General features: G+C 32.9%; 2 protein-coding genes and 1 long non-coding RNA gene across 5 annotated transcripts; 2 read left to right on the forward strand and 1 right to left on the reverse strand.

Annotated features, from left to right (window-relative positions):
- The first annotated feature begins 285 nt into the window (after positions 1-285).
- On the forward strand, positions 286-2,799 carry LOC118054166 (nudix hydrolase 8). Of its 2 annotated transcripts, XM_035065635.2 has the most exons (9): positions 286-440; positions 540-832; positions 969-1,034; positions 1,145-1,282; positions 1,369-1,443; positions 1,552-1,602; positions 1,701-1,735; positions 2,005-2,113; positions 2,261-2,799. In XM_035065635.2, the coding sequence occupies exons 1-9, from the start codon at positions 344-346 to the stop codon at positions 2,441-2,443; spliced, it is 1,047 nt and encodes a 348-aa protein (XP_034921526.1). In that variant the 5' UTR covers positions 286-343; the 3' UTR covers positions 2,444-2,799. The 2 variants fall into 2 exon arrangements, with proteins under 2 accessions (XP_034921526.1, XP_034921527.1); XM_035065636.2 differs by lacking the exon at positions 1,552-1,602.
- On the reverse strand, positions 1,036-1,907 carry LOC118054167 (uncharacterized). The gene is made up of 2 exons (XR_004688476.1): positions 1,617-1,907; positions 1,036-1,485 (listed from the first exon to the last, which is right to left on the reverse strand). It is a non-coding gene; the product is annotated as an uncharacterized lncRNA (long non-coding RNA).
- A 5,972-nt stretch (positions 2,800-8,771) lies between the features above and the next one.
- LOC118054168 (ATP-dependent 6-phosphofructokinase 3) lies at positions 8,772-15,263 on the forward strand. 2 transcript variants are annotated; one of them, XM_035065638.2, is made up of 14 exons: positions 8,772-9,015; positions 9,175-9,383; positions 9,494-9,540; positions 9,679-9,718; positions 9,933-9,995; positions 10,086-10,223; positions 10,692-10,850; positions 10,951-11,004; positions 11,332-11,400; positions 11,515-11,644; positions 13,129-13,382; positions 13,548-13,593; positions 13,706-13,860; positions 14,702-15,263. In XM_035065638.2, the coding sequence occupies exons 2-14, from the start codon at positions 9,282-9,284 to the stop codon at positions 14,912-14,914; spliced, it is 1,470 nt and encodes a 489-aa protein (XP_034921529.1). In that variant the 5' UTR covers positions 8,772-9,015; positions 9,175-9,281; the 3' UTR covers positions 14,915-15,263. The 2 variants fall into 2 exon arrangements, with proteins under 2 accessions (XP_034921529.1, XP_034921531.1); XM_035065640.2 differs by lacking the exon at positions 8,772-9,015 and adding an exon at positions 9,033-9,051.
- Positions 15,264-16,753: the final 1,490 nt, after the last annotated feature.

The raw sequence follows: 16,753 nt of genomic DNA on the forward strand, positions 1-16,753 counted from the left end.
AAGCGGCAAATTAATAAGATGCAGCAGGTTTCATAAATATTAAGGTTGGAGATAGCAAATCTCCAGAAGCAACTCCGTCAACTCCATTGGTTAACATCGTTTTTGGTTGGACTTGAGTTGAAGAGATTACCCTTAAAAAGTGATGAAATGACTATCGTGAACTCAACCTGATCATGGAGATGGCGCAATCTCCATCAATCTTTCAACTTGTCGAACAGAATGCTATTCCCCTAAATATTCTGCAGATCAGAGACGACCCATTTGGCACCTGACAACGGGCTATAAATGTATATTTATGCGCATATAGAAATCGACATGAACTCCATAACTTGCTGCAACAAGGATGCTGAGCATGACAGCAACAATCAATGGCTGGCAATGTTCAGGATTTCATTGCAAGCAACATGCAAGGATGCCTGAAATCTCGCTGACATCAAGAGGTGAGTGATTTTGAAGTCGAGTGGGATCAAATTAAAATTAAGAACATGATAATTTCCTGTGACCGATCGCTCATTGATTAATTTTATGGTACTGTATAGGTTTCCTAAAGGTTGGTACTCTTGATTCGAAAACTCCAGCTACTGCAGGGCTCAACTCCTCTGCCCTGCCATACGTTGGAGATTATGGCTATGCGAGCAGGAACATGAATAGAGGAGGAATTCATGTTGTGTCGCCGGATTTATCATCACCTTCACCGGGATTTGCAGTGGGATTTCTTGAAGCATTTGACGATGAATACGATGGAGTCATTATTGATCCAAACAAATTACCTTCCAGTGCTAATGCTTTCGCCTCTGCCCTCCGAGCTGCTTTGTCCAAATGGAAGCTCAAGGTTTGACGACATAAACCTATGCATGCACACACGTATATATACTCGAACACACACACGCCATGTCAAGTAATTATAATATTATGAAGCTGCTTGATCAAAAAGACACTCAAATGATCAGAATTTAACCGTAATGCAGGGGAGAAAAGGAATATGGCTCAAAATACTGTCGGAACAAGTTGATCTTGTTCCCATAGCGATTAAGGTAAACAATTAACTGTGAATTTTTCATTTCTTTATTGTAATATTGTATACAAGAACCCCAAAGATCCCATAAATCGTAGATGAATTGATAATCTGTGGGTTGCCTGGCAGGAGGGTTTTCAGTACCACCATGCCGAACCAGGATATGTTATGCTCACCTACTGGATTCCTGATTATCCCTGCATGCTCCCCACCAGCCCTTCGCATCAAATCGGTGTCGGAGGATTTGTGATTAACGACAAAAAGGAGGTATATGCTCGCAAGAATCTGATTCCCCAGTTTTTCTAAGTATTTCCACCTCCAACTCGATCACAGCTTCTCATTAACGTCATTAGGTCCTAGCAGTGAAGGAAAAATGCCCCTGCAGTTGCTCTAACGTGTGGAAGATGCCTACTGGATATATTAACAAGGTGAGTTGTTTTTAGTCACTTGAATATACACACACTCACCACCTGAAAGCCAATAACAACGTCCGTTTTCAATCTCTTAATAAGTATATGTAAATATCAATGTCTCAGTCAGAGGACATATTCTGTGGAGCAATGAGAGAAGTAAAAGAAGAGACCGGAGTAAGCCAAGATACTTGGTTGTCTTTCTTTCTTATCGTTTTACATCATCAGTTGAGCTTGCTGGTTAATGTTGTCATCTAGTTCCCCTCTGTCTGCAGGTCGACACAAGTTTCCTTAAGATGGTTGCTTTCAGGTACTTCGATTTCTGTGTATTTTGCACACACGCACACGCACACGCACTCTTCATAGTGTTGCTTGTTTCAGTTCAATTAATACGAGGTGAAAACGACCGAGGAAGATACCTCGAACCATCCCTTGCCGTCCTTTTCTTTTTTCTTTTAAGGTTATTTATGACTCTACTGCTACAGAACACAAAAAATATTAATAACACCTTTAAAACACAGAAATAAGTTTTTTTATGATTGCTGATGCTAATTAATTAAGCCACAAGAATAATTGCAGGCACGCTCACATGCTGGCGTTCGACAAATCAGATATACTATTTGTATGCATGCTGAGGCCATTATCTTATGAGATCGCAATCGATGAGAAAGAAATCCAAGCAGCAATGGTCAGTGGTTAATAATCAGCCACATAAAACTAATTATGATCTGATTTTTTCATTAATAGTGATTATAACATGATTGATTTTACTGGAGAAAATATGTTGAGCTGGCATCTCTCTGTTTTTTCCCCTTCTGTGTTTTCGATTGAACAGTGGATGCCACTAGATGAATTTGTGGGGCAGCCATTCTACGAGGAAGACCATCTGTCGAGGAAGGTCATCGGTGCCTGTGTTGCCGCCTATGAAGATCGTTATAGTGGGTTCACTGCTCATGAACTAACCTCGAAACTTGACGGCCAATCATCGCTCTTGTATTACGACTGTTCTTCCGGCTGAACGTGCCTGTGTGCGTCACGAGGCAGGCTCGCCAGCCATTCTTGACGACCAGAAGCAACACGTTCTTGGAATAATAATGTTTTATTTATCGAACTGATGGTGGCGTGATGCGTTTTGGAGTAAATGCATGAATGCCATTTTGAGCTTTATTTATTCCAAAATATATTAAAAAAAATGTCTGCACAAAACACTGGAAGGACAAGAGGAAAGAAGTCAGTGCTCTGTATACTATTTATAGACTTGAAATAACAGGATGGAATTGTAATTATGTTCTTAATTAAATTAAATATTGTCCATTCTATTTAATTAATTCCAACAGTCACACCTATCAATAAAATAAATAGTCCGATTGATAATTCTAATTCCGGTGGCATGTAACATTCCGTCATGCTATAAATAAAATAAATAGTCCGATTGATAATTTTAATTCCGGTGGCAAGGAATATTCCGCCATACTGTAAATATCAGACCTATCAGGTGGCCTCTCGTAAAGAGGATCCACCAATCATAGCAACAGCACCACCTTATTAGACTACTATGGATGAAGCCCATCTTTATAAATAATTGCAAGGAGTGCTTTTTCTTTCTTTCTTTCTTTTTCTTTTTTGAACGTGGGACAACCTTCTTTTCTATTATTCTTTACAAAATATTCCAACAACTCCGTACTAATTTTTTAAATTTCATTATATTATGTTTATATGAAGGTTTTTTTAATTGAGATCTTCAACTAGATACATGCCGCGCTCCACCATGGTTGTTTTTTTAATGTCATTATGCTAAATATATAAGATAACATAAACTTTAATAGCTAATAATATATATAAAAAAAAAAAATTAACACTAATCATGGTTTTAAGATATAAGGTTTTAATACACAACCAATACAATGAAAGTGGAATCAAAATAAAAATCAAAGCTTATCCATTGCAATTTTTTCAAGTCCATATAATATAGGTCTAGCATGCTTGCCGACCCAAGATGCTGGACCTAAGTAGCTTGGGTCTGCTTAGGTCTGGTATAGGCACTTGAACTTGGTATAATTGCCTTGAGTCTGACAATTAGGATTTGCATAATTTTCGTGAGCCTAGTAAAAGTAATAATTTTGTTAAGAATCAAAATACTCATGTAAATGTGTTGAATGGTCTTAAAACATCTAACTAATAATTCCTTGTGAACTTGATGTATTGTTAAGAAAAAAAATAACAAATATCTCTATCAAAAATTGCTAAATTCTAATAAATAGATGTAGAATATAAGCTAAGCTCTGCTTTATTGATATCAATTTTTAGAAGCATGGCCGCACTAATGTAACTTTAAAAAACTCTGATCAAGAATAAAGAAAAAAAAAATACTCTTGCAAGTTTCTCTTGTTAACAACAAGGATATACTTATTGTCCTCCAATAAAATTTTGATTCAACATACTCAAAGTTCTCATATTCCACCCATTAATTTATTGTCCAAACTTTTTGTTACCCATCTCTAATCCTCCTACTTGGTTCTGGCGTGGTTGCCAGACCCAGGGTGCTTGGGCATGGAATACTTGTCAGGCCCAAGTATCTTTTGTCTCGTCCAATTCCCTTTTATTCTCTTCATGATCTAAGTTGTAAGCACTTAAAAGAATAGGAGAGAGAAGAAGCAATGAATGATAAGTAAAAAAAGCCAAAGAAACGTTTTTTTTTTCTCACGAAAAGATGAGAAATTGAAAGTAAAATTACTATTAAAATCTACAGTAAAAGATCTCTTGATCCATAGTGATTTTCTCACACCATTTAGCTTTTGTTAAAATAAAAAAAAAATAAGTTCGGTAAAATACAAGTTTGACAGACCGCATGTTGGGGTGGCTAGATTTGCGATGATGGGTGTTAGATATGTGACAAAATGAGGGGGAGGAAAGATGTTTTTTTATAGATAGAAAAGGAAAAAAAAGAAAAGAAATAGGGAGGGGAAAATAGGGGTGTGTTGCTGTTATAATTTTAATATTATCAATGAATTCCCCGATAAAATTAGCAATAGTAAATTATCATTAGTAATTCCATCAGAAATATTACTATGTTAGATTTGCTAATGGAATTAACAAGAAAATACCTACTTATTTTTTTTTTAATTCTTTGAATTCCACTAGTAATTCCTTTGGTATTTACCAATAGAGATTTTTCTATCGGTTATTACCAATAGAAATATCGACATGATTTTTGGTCGGTAAATGTCATCGCAATTTACATATGATATTTTTTTTCATTGGTATTTCCATTGATATTTGACAATTTTCTAATAGTGACTTTGATGAAAATGATGGTTATTTGTTGCTAATTTCAATTACAGATGGTGACATTATTTCCATTCCTTCAATAAATAATTTTTGGATTAATTGGTTTTTAATATACGAATGTTCATTTCATTTGACTTTAAATAGAAATTGATTTCATACATATGAATCTTGAAAAGTTCATATTATTCATTTTAAAGTTTGTCATAACTCGTTTTTGAATCGTGATTCTATACTTTATTTTATATAAAAGTTACAAAAAATAAAAATATAAAAACAATTCCTTCTAATAATTGATCAATTTTTCAAAGTTGGATTATCACAAATCACAATTAATCCATTTTTATGTCTTATTAGTCTCTTTAGTGTTAGAAAAATGTTCTCCTCCATGCGAAATAGAGGGGCATATGATCATTGTTGTAGCATTTCCAATAACACACTATGCCTTATGACTTCTTTAATTTATTTAGAATCTTTAATTGTTGTTGGTGAATAAGTTGATGCAATAGAAAATGATTGGTAAAATAAAATGAAAATAGAGAAAATGAACAAGTTATATGCTTTTAAAGCAAAAAAAGTAGGTTGTTTTCCAATCAAGTGATTGAGTTGGATGTACATGCATAAGGAATAGTTTTCTAATCGTAGGAAATCAAAGTTACAACCTCATGGTGATGTTCCATTCCAAGTTTTGAAAAGGATTAATGACAATGCTTACAAAGTTAATCTTCTAAATGAGTATGATGTTAGTACTACTTTTAATGTTGCTGATCTTACTTTGTTTGACACATGTTTTGATTCGAGGTTGAAAACTTTTAAGAAGAGATAGAATAATGTGGATCAGCCCACGAACACTAAAGACCCATTATAAGGTCCAAAGCAAAGGCATTGAAAGAAAATATTGAATAGATTGGTTGTGCAAGTTTTTGACAAGGCTGATCTTGGGGATCCTTTAAAGCATTAAGAGGAGGCCTTAACACGTTTAATTCATGTGCAAGAGGGATCCAATCGACCCTTATTTGGGTCATGAAGTTTCGATAACAAGGTTGCTAATTTTTTTATTAGTTTTGGCGAGCCTCGTTATGTGATGTTTCTATGTACTTTGCGGATTCCTAACTAGTTTTGGATTTCCAATTATATATGGGCATATTAATTATTATTTTAAAATATTCAGATTTTTTATTTTTATTTTATTTTCCTTGTCATGTAAGGAGAAAACACAATAAAAAACACATGTGGCGGTAAAGAGAAGCATTAAAGACAACATTTTTTTCCTTGAAAAGAGAAGAAGATAAATACAAGCCTTATATCATAATTCTATTCTAACTTGGAAACCAAAGGAGTGACAACAACTTCTCTTTTATTCATATGATTATTGAGCAACATTATAAGATATAAATAAGTCTTGTATCAGATCTATAATGTTTTTTTTTCCTTCTTCTCTTTCCATGACAGAACAAGACTTAGACTTATAGGCTTTATTTATTTATTTTTTTGTTAGCTACAACCCAATGCTTATTTAGACTTAATTAATACTTTTTTTTCAATTAAGATTCAAGGCTTGTTTAGATTAGGGTTTGAGCTTACTAGTAAAGGTTTAGGGTTAGTTTTTGTACGTGAATCAATTCAGTCCATAAGGGTAGATACATTAGGGTTAATTTCTCAAAACTATTTAAACACATGTAAAGCCTAAAGTTTAACACATTTGATGAATAATACTTTTGAACTCTTCAATTTAACATGTGAAAGAGATTCTTGCATTCTTTTGTTCTTAAATAAATTGAATCTGACTTATTGAATATTAACTAGTTTTGTGACGTTATTCAACTTCATTCCAATAGTGTTGGTGTCTTGCAACATGTTTTTATTATGTCACACTCCTATCAAATCTTTTTCGTCTTTTCAAAATTAGATCTTAATCTTGATTATAGGTTATGTGATCATGAGGTTGCATCGCAATATTTATTAAAATACGAACAAATATTATATTGATTTCAATGTAATACTACTACTTTTAAAGGTTGTATAAGGTAATGGGTCTTCATTTACCATTTTTTTTTTTTTAATTAAGAGGTATTGTATATTAGAAAGAAAAAAAGAACAAAAACATTAGCTATTAGAAATGACAAATGAAGAGGATTTGTTGGTGGATTCAACACCTTTAAAAATTTTTTATGTTTCGGAAGCCTTTGGTTCGTATTTCTCGATGTGAAGAAGTATTTATTAAAAAAAAAAAACTATATGTTAAATCTTTTGTTGTTTTAGACCAATTTATTAGATAAAAGACCAGCAATGGTTGGTCATCCTTTAAAAGAGAATATGTTTAGGAAAAATCAAACAATGATATACAAATAAACAAATTTGATTAAAACGCAATAAAACATGATTTTATTTGTTTGTATAATATGATTATAGGAAAAAAGAAAAAAGAAAAAAAACCTTGTCTGGTTTGGTGGCTGAGAGTTGTAGAAGAGTCAAGCAAAATAAAGGTGTTGACCAAGCTTAATTTTGTATAACATGATTATTAATTAATTCTTAAAAAAAGAAATAAAATAGTTTGAGTAAATTATAAATTGTTTCTTTTAGTCTTGAAATAATATAATTTAAATAGCCCCGTTATTTTTAAGAATTAATTAATAATCCTTTGACCATGTTGACCAAGCTTAATTTTGTATAATATGATTATTAATTAATTCTAAAAAAAGAAATAAAATAGTTTGAGTAAATTATAAATTGTTTCTTTTAGTCTTGAAATAATATAATTTAAATAGCCTTTTTATTTTTAAGAATTAATTAATAATCATTTGACCATGTTGACCAAGCTTAATTTTGTAGTATTTGCTTCAAAAAAGTATAGTTTTAAAATTTAGTTTGGTAGGTCAACTCAGGATCCGGCCAATTAAAGACTAGAATTGAGCCGGGTTAAAGAAAAAAAGAAAAAAAAAATTTGGTTGTGACCTGACTGATACTGTAAGACCCGGTTAAAAACTCGATTGCAATCTATTAATTTTTAATTTTTTTAATTAAAATAATATTTTTTTTAATTTTTTAAAAATAAAATTTAAACAATCTAATAATCAGGTCAAAAGCCGGTCAAAATTCAAAATCTATCCTTATACTACGCGGAGTCCAAACGGTTATATGAAAAAAAGTGTTCTTTTCTCATTGATCTTTCCATGTCACCTGCTCATTGTTTTTTTGTTTCTTCTCTTTCTTAAAATAAAATTAAAATCACAAAAAAAAAAAAAAAAAAAAAGAAATGGAAGGAAAGGACAGGGTTAAATTATAAACGAGTTTAAAAATATAGGAAATAAATATACAGTCATGAAAAGTTGTCGAGTGATTGATGGATTTTGATCGACAACAGGTACTGAGTTGTCATTAACTCAAATAATTCTTGGCATTTGGCACACCTCCCACGACATAATTAGTACGGACCGGGGAGCCGAGTCAAGAAAGCATGTGAGCTTCAATCAATTAATTAAGGTATGTATATCTTTATATTACAAAAATATTTATAATTTTTTTTTATATATTTTTACTTGAATTTAATATTGTTTAAATATTTTTAAATTAATTTAATGATATACTGACATTAAAATTAATTTTTTAAAAATAAAAAAATAATATTTTAATATATTTTCAAGCATAACACATTTAAAAAAATAATTATTATTATATTTTTAAACATAACGTAATAAGTAGTATTGTGTTTTAAACAAAGGTTTGGTTAAATCTTGATTTTTTTTTATTTTAAATTATTTTAATGTGTTAATATTAAAAATAATTTTTAAAAAATAAAAAATATATAATTTTAAATATATTTTTAAAAATAGTTATTATTAAATTCTTAATTACTCTGGTAATTATAAAGCAGGAATCTTTCTAGAACCTAGTGCAATAAACTAGACTTTTCCTTCCTTTCCTGGTGTGTGTTATAGCTTTTGAGAATAATCTTCGCACGTCAAATATATTTTTTAAAAATAATCTTTACTTAAAAACACAAAATTAATTTCTTAGCTTTCTGCTGGTCTTCACGGTCTGGTAAGTAACCCAAACGGTTTTCTTGTGAATCCAATCCAATTTCTATATAAATAATTTATTACCAGAAAAGAAGAACAGTCCGGGGAGAGAGAGAGAGAGAGAGAGAGAGAGAGAGACTAAAACCACTGCTGCAAGTGGAAAAGTAATTAGTCGGTTGCCACCTGTTTGTTTTAGTTTCGGTTCAAAAACCAGCAGCACGAAGAGTCCACAAAAAAAAAAAAAAAAAATCCTTGGTCCTCCTTGTGCGGAGTACACCTTCCTCAGGTATACAAGGGTCAACGTTGTCTGTGTGCTACAGCGGTGTCTCTCGAACCCTAAACCTCTATATTTGTTAACTGGTTTAGTGCTTGGCTTTCTGTCTTTTTTTGGATTCTATATATTCTCTCGCTCCTAAATCATCATCTTTCACTTGAAATTCGCCAGGAAGTTCTCTTCGCTTCGTTTCTACTGCTTCCCTTCCCTTTCGATCTTCATCAACTTGTACATCTTTCGATCTTCATCAACTTGTCCATCTTTCGATATTCATCTCCATGGAATCAAATGGTATCTCCGAGCAGAAGATCGTCACCGGTGATTCTGGTTACATTCTTCAAGACGTTCCTCACTTATCCGATTACATTCCTGATCTCCCGGTATGCTTTTTTTTTTTTTTTTCCCCGTCAAATTGATTGATTGATTGATTATTCTATTAAAAGCAATAAATGATAAAAAAAAAATTAAATTTATTTGGGTGGTGGTGCAGACTTATTCCAATCCTCTACAAGACAATCCTGCTTACGCCGTTGTCAAGTAATTTAATTTATCTCTTCTTTTTTCTTTTCTTTTTTTCTTTCTGGAACTTCCCCTTTTAGAATAGAGGGGTTAATGGCCTTGAGCAATAATAATTAATTTCACCTGAGTGATTTTTTATATATATATATTTTACAGGCAGTATTTTGTCCACGTCGATGACTCTGTTCCACAAAAGGTAAGCAATCCTCTCTTTATATATATATATATATATATATATATATATATTCATTACATTCTAGATAGTCTAGACTAAGACCAAACGAGATTTCATTAGTTAGAATGGAAAAATTCAAAGGTTTCTCGAGTTAAATGTATGGTCTGTAGTTGACGATTTTGATACTTTAATGAACATACTTGTAATGTTAATACTGTCTTCCCATCTCTCATAGATTGTGGTTCACAAGGATAGCCCCAGAGGGATACATTTCCGCCGTGCCGGACCCCGTCAAAAGGTATGTTTTCATAGCCATCAAGCTTGTTGAACGTTTTTGTTAAAAAAAAATTACGTGCTTCTGCATTTACACGTTTCTTGGATATCTCAGATCTATTTTGAGCCAGATGAAGTTCGTGCTTGCATTGTCACATGTGGGGGTCTCTGCCCGGGACTCAATACCGTTATTAGAGAAATAGTGTACAGCTTGTACCATATGTATGGCGTGACTAGAGTGCTGGGGATAGATGTGAGTAATTGTTGAAGATCTGCTCCACTGTATTCCTTTTCTGCCCGTGTCTTCTTATCTCTCTTCTTCTTGTTTTTCGTTCTAGAAATGTTTTTTTCCTGTTTTTTACTCGTGAAACTGCAATTTTAGTTTTAGTGATTTCACATGAACATATGTTAAACTTAATTATGCACCCTGATAAAAAAAACAAATGTCGAACATATCTTGACTGGAAACGGAAAAGAATATACTGTCTGACCTGAACCTACATGCTGCCTTTCCCTGGTTCATTAGACTGGCTAAACTATAGTTGTAATCTCATTGTAATTTTAAGGTTTTGGGATTTTGTTTTCCTCTATTTTTTTAGTTTTATCTTTATTGTTTGTGAACAACAGTATTGCGGTTCCATCAAGTGAGTAAGCTGATTAAATGCTCTTTTCTCCCTACATAACCACTGGATAATAACTGACAAGGTAATGGAATCTACAGGGTGGTTACAGGGGTTTTTATGCTCGAAACACGATTCCTCTGACACCTAAGGTTGTGAATGACATTCATAAACGTGGTGGAACCATCCTTGGGACATCACGAGGTGGCCATGATACTTCAAAAATTGTCCACAGCATTCAGGATCGGGGCATTAATCAGGTGAGTGGAAGATATAACTTGCTAGCCAGTTTCTCTCAAGTCAGAAGTTATTCACCATTCCAAAGAGCAAATATTTATCTGTATTTTTCTTGGCAACCAGGTTTACATTATTGGAGGAGATGGAACTCAGAAAGGGGCATCGGTGATTTTTGAGGTAATATGCTTTTTTACAAATTCAGAACTGGGCTTTAGTGGCATCTGGACATTGATGCATAAAAGTGCTCTATAGTCTACAGCTTTGTTTCTTTTACGGATCTTGTTGATCATAATTTGGAGTGAAATAAAAGAGAAAAGAGAGGAATGAAAGGCATGTGCAGAGTTATAAAAGATAAATTTTAACAAAACAAAATATGCAATGGTATCTAAATAAGGAAAATTTGGTAGGGGACTATCATCAACCATGTTTAAAATTGCTTGATTGAAACTATAGTTGATTCCCGCATCTTTTCTTTCCATAAATTTTAACTCTTCAATCTTGCAGGAAATTAGAAGGCGGGGTCTCAAAGTCGTAGTTGCTGGAATTCCCAAAACCATTGATAATGACATTCCGGTACTTTTTATGGATATTCTTATTTATATGATGTATCATATACCACAAAGCTGCAATACAACACCCATTATAATTCAACATTAACACATTTTAATATTGTTTTACATGAGGTAGGTTATTGACAGGTCCTTTGGCTTTGACACTGCTGTTGAGGAGGCTCAACGTGCTATTAATGCAGCACATGTTGAGGCTGAAAGTGTCGAGAATGGTATTGGTCTTGTGAAGTTGATGGGTCGTTACAGTGGTATGCTTTCAAATCATATCCTGAAATCTTATTTAATATTACTTCCAGTCTTAATTAATGTGTATAATCAATCTCGAATTACTTAGTAGATTACAAAGAGGTCTACAACACTGCATTATTGACTCAATTTCTTGCAGGAAATGAAAAGGGGAAATTCTAGCTCTTATGATTGGATTTATAATTCTTTTCAACATTAAGCTCATTAAATATCTGAACCAAACAATAAAGGAAACAGACACATAAAAACATAGAGTAGCTATCTCATAAAAATTGATCTATTAAAATCGATAGATATATTTTACTTGACTTGGAATGTTCGACAAGGGTAAGTAGGCACCAAAATCACAAAATTAGATATATTTTTTTTAGTGATAAAACAAAAAAGAAAACTTAAAAAGCCAACGGGAATAGGAAAACATGCTAAAATAGTTAATAGTGTAAATAACAAACATTATTAACATTATGACAAACTGTCCACCAGGTTGAAGAAAATATTATAGAAACACCTTTCTACTAGAAACACTTCATTTATACCTAAATTATCCATAGAAGATCTAAATTTATCTTTTGCATATACATAGCTATTTTATTACTCTAATAATATGATTTCAGGATTAGTTAACAAGAAAGATTGTGTGGAAAAATTAAATAGTCTATTGAGGTAAAATCCAATGATTTCTTTTCAGCTAAATAATTCATTATTTTTCTTTTGTATCTATATTCGATGTGTTTAAAGAAAACCCATTAAGCCTCGCACATATATTTGCAAAACATTTGGGGTAGCAAACGATCTAAAAAGTTATATTTGCAGGACTTAATTAACTTCCTAATGTTACCCTTCTAGTTTTCAAAAAGCTCCAATGTTATCCCAATCCATTGAAAAGCCTATTTTTTAAATTTGATTTTTGAGATTTTGAAGTGTTTTTAACTGTTTTGGTGAGATACTATGACATGCATGGTATTGCGAGGAAAGTATGAGAGAATAGTAAGGGGGAAAAAAAAAATTAAACAGTGAGCCTTATGTTAGTTATCTAGGAGCAAAGGGCAAAACTGAAACTAAAAAAAAAATTAGGGTTAATGTTGGCAAATTTTAAAATTATGGGGTGAAAATGAATTTTCATAAATCTATTAGGCAAAAATATAGTTTACTCAAAAATTAATTAAGCCCATGTACTGGATATGCATTTTTCTTGTCAATGCAGGGCATCATTTTTTATTATTATTTCAATACATTAATGCAGGTTATCATGGCTCTTAAAGTACTCTCCTAGATACTACCTCTAGTGAGTGTTATGACCATTTTGTTGCTTTGCTGCATTTGAAATGCGTATTTGTCCTACTGTTGGACTTCCCATTCTATTATTTGTGTTTCAAGCTTCTGCTTTAACTTTACCTTGTCCTTTCTTTCATTGAAGCAAGGCTGTTATGGTTTTTCAAAAAAATTTTTTTTCCCTTTTATTAATCAAATTGAATTTGACATGCAGGGTTTATTGCTATGTATGCTACTCTTGCAAGCCGAGATGTGGATTGTTGCTTGATTCCAGAGTCCCCTTTTTATTTAGATGGGAAAGGTGGACTTTATGAATACATAGAGAAACAACTGAAAGAAAATGGGCACATGGTTATTGTGATAGCTGAAGGTGCAGGCCAGGAGCTGCTCTCTGAAAGCATGCAACAAGATGCTTCAGGAAATAAGCTTCTTCAAGATGTTGGGCTGTGGATATCACAGGGGATCAAGGTTCTGAATCTAACTCAAACTGTTCTCCCTTGAGAATTATATATTATCCCAGGAACATGTCATACCATACAGGGACTCAAAACTCCCTTTTTCAATCAATTCATATTCAACATCAAAAGAGACTTGTATTCTGCTAAATTATTTCCTTTCTTTTCTTTACTGCAGGACTATTTTTCGAAGCAGAAGATGACTATAAACCTCAAATATATAGGTTAGAATTACACATTTTAAGAGATGTTTTTGTTTTATAATTAAGCTTTTTGGCTTACAAGGCTTGTTATTGACTATCATAATGAAATCCTGTAATTTGTTTCTCCTGGCAGATCCTACATATATGATCCGTGCCGTACCAGGCAATGCATCTGACAATGTTTACTGCACGCTTCTGGCTCAAAGTGTTGTGCATGGAGCGATGGCTGGTTATACAGGCTTCACTAGTGGTCTTGTTAATGGCAGACAAACATACATACCCTTCTATGTGAGTTACTCTCTTGCTTATGATAGAACTGCTTCTTCTTCTTTTCCCTTCAGAATAGTAGCACTTGAATTGACAGGATCATTCTTGTTTGTCTAGAGAGAATCAAAGGCATTATGTTAGAGAGTTAAATATAAAACAAATTACACCTAATGGCTTAAGTTTTTTAGTTGAGATGGTTTTTTAACACTTAAATTGAGGGATCATTCTTGTTTGTCTAGAGAGTATCAAAGCCAATATGGTCAAGTGGTCACTAGTTTAATTCTTACCATTTCCATTCTTCTAATCAAACGAGAAAATTTCACTTATACTTTTAAGTTGAGATGGTTCTTTGACAAATTAAAATTATGAAATTTTGAGAGTTCTTTCTTATATGGCACTGATGTCCTTTTGGTGCTCACATTTTACATCTGCTCTTTGTGACCGCTCCCTCTCCCTATGTCTTTAGCTTCGTTTTCTTCTTCTGTATGTATGTGTTTATTGCTGTATCTTTTCTAGTTATCTTTTACGTGCATTTACAAGCTGGGAATTTTACTTTGTACTCTTCTTTCTTTCTTTTACTTTTTTCTAGAGAAAACAAGCATTTTAAACATATCTAATTTGTTCCATGCGATCCCTCATCAAATAACTATTGTAATGTGGTATCTTTTCAAGTTTACTGTGCTTATTACCATATCTATTTTGGTTGAGATACACAAGGTTGCAGGTCTCAATAACATATAATTCATTTCACAATCCACATAACATGTCGATACGTTGAGCGTTAAAATTGTGTTACTTTCTTATGTGAGATGTGCAAGTTCCATGACACTGGGAATAATGTATGTTTGGTGTTGGCCTGCAGCGGATCAATGAAAAACAGCACAAGGTGGTTATAACAGATAGGATGTGGGCTAGGCTCTTATCGTCAACAAATCAGCCCAGCTTTATTACTAATAAAGAGGTGATCGAAGATAGAAAGGAGCACATATCTGGAGAAGAGAAAAACGCTGAAAACCCTAATGATGAAAATTGTGCAGATGTAGCTCCAGAGAACGTAAACGACAGCATTCCGTGATCCCGATTAAAACCCTAATGATCAATATTATTGCCTAGCCTACGGTTGTGTACTCTCCTTGTGTTCCTACACGCTTTTAGCTCTGCTGCATTAGTCGTCTTCCAAGGTCAATTTCTGCCCTCGTTTTATGCAAGTGTATTAGGTAAAGGTAGTGATTCTGCCCGTAGAAAAATAATTTATACCTGTGAGTGACACGGGAAGAGTTAGCTAGTGCTGAACTGCGGATTGCATGTCTGGCATGTATTTTAAGCATTTATTCACTGTAGTCTATGCCCTCCATTCTTTTTATGGATGGATATGAGCATCATTGATTTCCATTAATATGAATTCCCTTGTGAATTTTATGAAATTCAATCCCCACTACCCCCTGAAAATGGGAAGCAAAATCATGCTGGAAGGCCTTGCTGAATGTTTAGGTGCATGTGTGATGGATAATATGGTCCTACCCACAAAGTAAGAAATCGAAAGACATCTGTGATGGTCGTCACTACCTTCGATGCATAAAAAAGAGGGGAAAATTCTCCGGTTTTGCTAACATTGACGTTATGAAATTAGAGGATTAGCTTTAGAACTTGCAGGTGATGGTGATGAACCAGTGCAAGAACATCGACCACCGGATATTTAAGCCGATGACAAGGTGTAATTTCCGATAGAGAAGAGTCATGGTCTCCCCCTTCACGTTCTTTTATCGTCGCAACCAGGTCTACTCGGCCAGGCTGTATGCTGCCGCCCTCCGAACAAAGTTTATGATTATTAGCATTCTAGAAACGACGGTTCCATGGTTGTTCTATAAAACGGAATAAATATTGACTACCTGTAGGCTGTAGCATCATCTAACTTTGAATTCTATCTGTGGAAAGATTCATTAAAAAAAAAAAAAAGAACACTCGGTCATTTTCTCCTCGCCTTTTATTTAATAGTTTTGTACATCCATGTGCTCTTTGACGTTAAAAGACTCCTATTTCTTGTTTTATTTCAACTCTGTGGATTATATTTTTCTCATGTTATATCTGTTGCCCTAACCCGTTGAATAATGCCACCTCCTCAGAATATGGAATGTTTCCTTGATGTATTTTTATTTTTTTTACAAGTCCTCATATTTCACAATAATTACAATCCAGTCCTTGATTATTATTTTTCCTGTAACATGTCACTGTAAACTTAGTCAAAATTGGTCAAACAATTTATTAAATGTGTTCATAGACAAAGATAAGAGTTGAGCGGACTTAAATGGGTATTACTCATTTAAAAAATAATTTTTTTATTTCCTGAAATTATCATATATCTACTATCATTAATTTCTTTATAAAAATAATTAAGAATCAACATAAAAAATTTGAGACAAATTACAAGAAATTAAATAAAGAAATAAAGGAAAAATATTCTCATAATAGTTACATGATTAGTCAGTGCTCGAGTGCTATCGTGGGGAACTTCTTAGCAATGTTATTAAACATTGTCAAGCATGAACATTGTGACACATCAACCAAGCCTCTTGACTAATTGAGTTTTGGATTGATCGGAGTTAACCTCTTACTTAAATCATCACCACTTGAAGAACCTTACTTTTTAAATTTTATTTTTATTTAATTAAATAATTATAAAAATAGACATTTGTTGTTACTTTTTAAAGCATACATTTTAAATAGAAAAATATTTTTTCTTATTCATGTACTTTTTTTCTTTTGACAAAAACATGTGTTTTTTAGTAGCATTGTTTTTCTTCTTAAGCAAAAGCTTATTATAATCATGTAAGCAAGCTTTAATCAAAATATTAAAAACAATCATGGATCGATCATCTTTCTTAAAATATCTTTAAAAAACCAGTACAATAAATTT

This window comes from Populus alba, chromosome 18 (genome assembly GCF_005239225.2).
Source record: "Populus alba chromosome 18, ASM523922v2, whole genome shotgun sequence".
NCBI lineage: Eukaryota > Viridiplantae > Streptophyta > Magnoliopsida > Malpighiales > Salicaceae > Populus > Populus alba.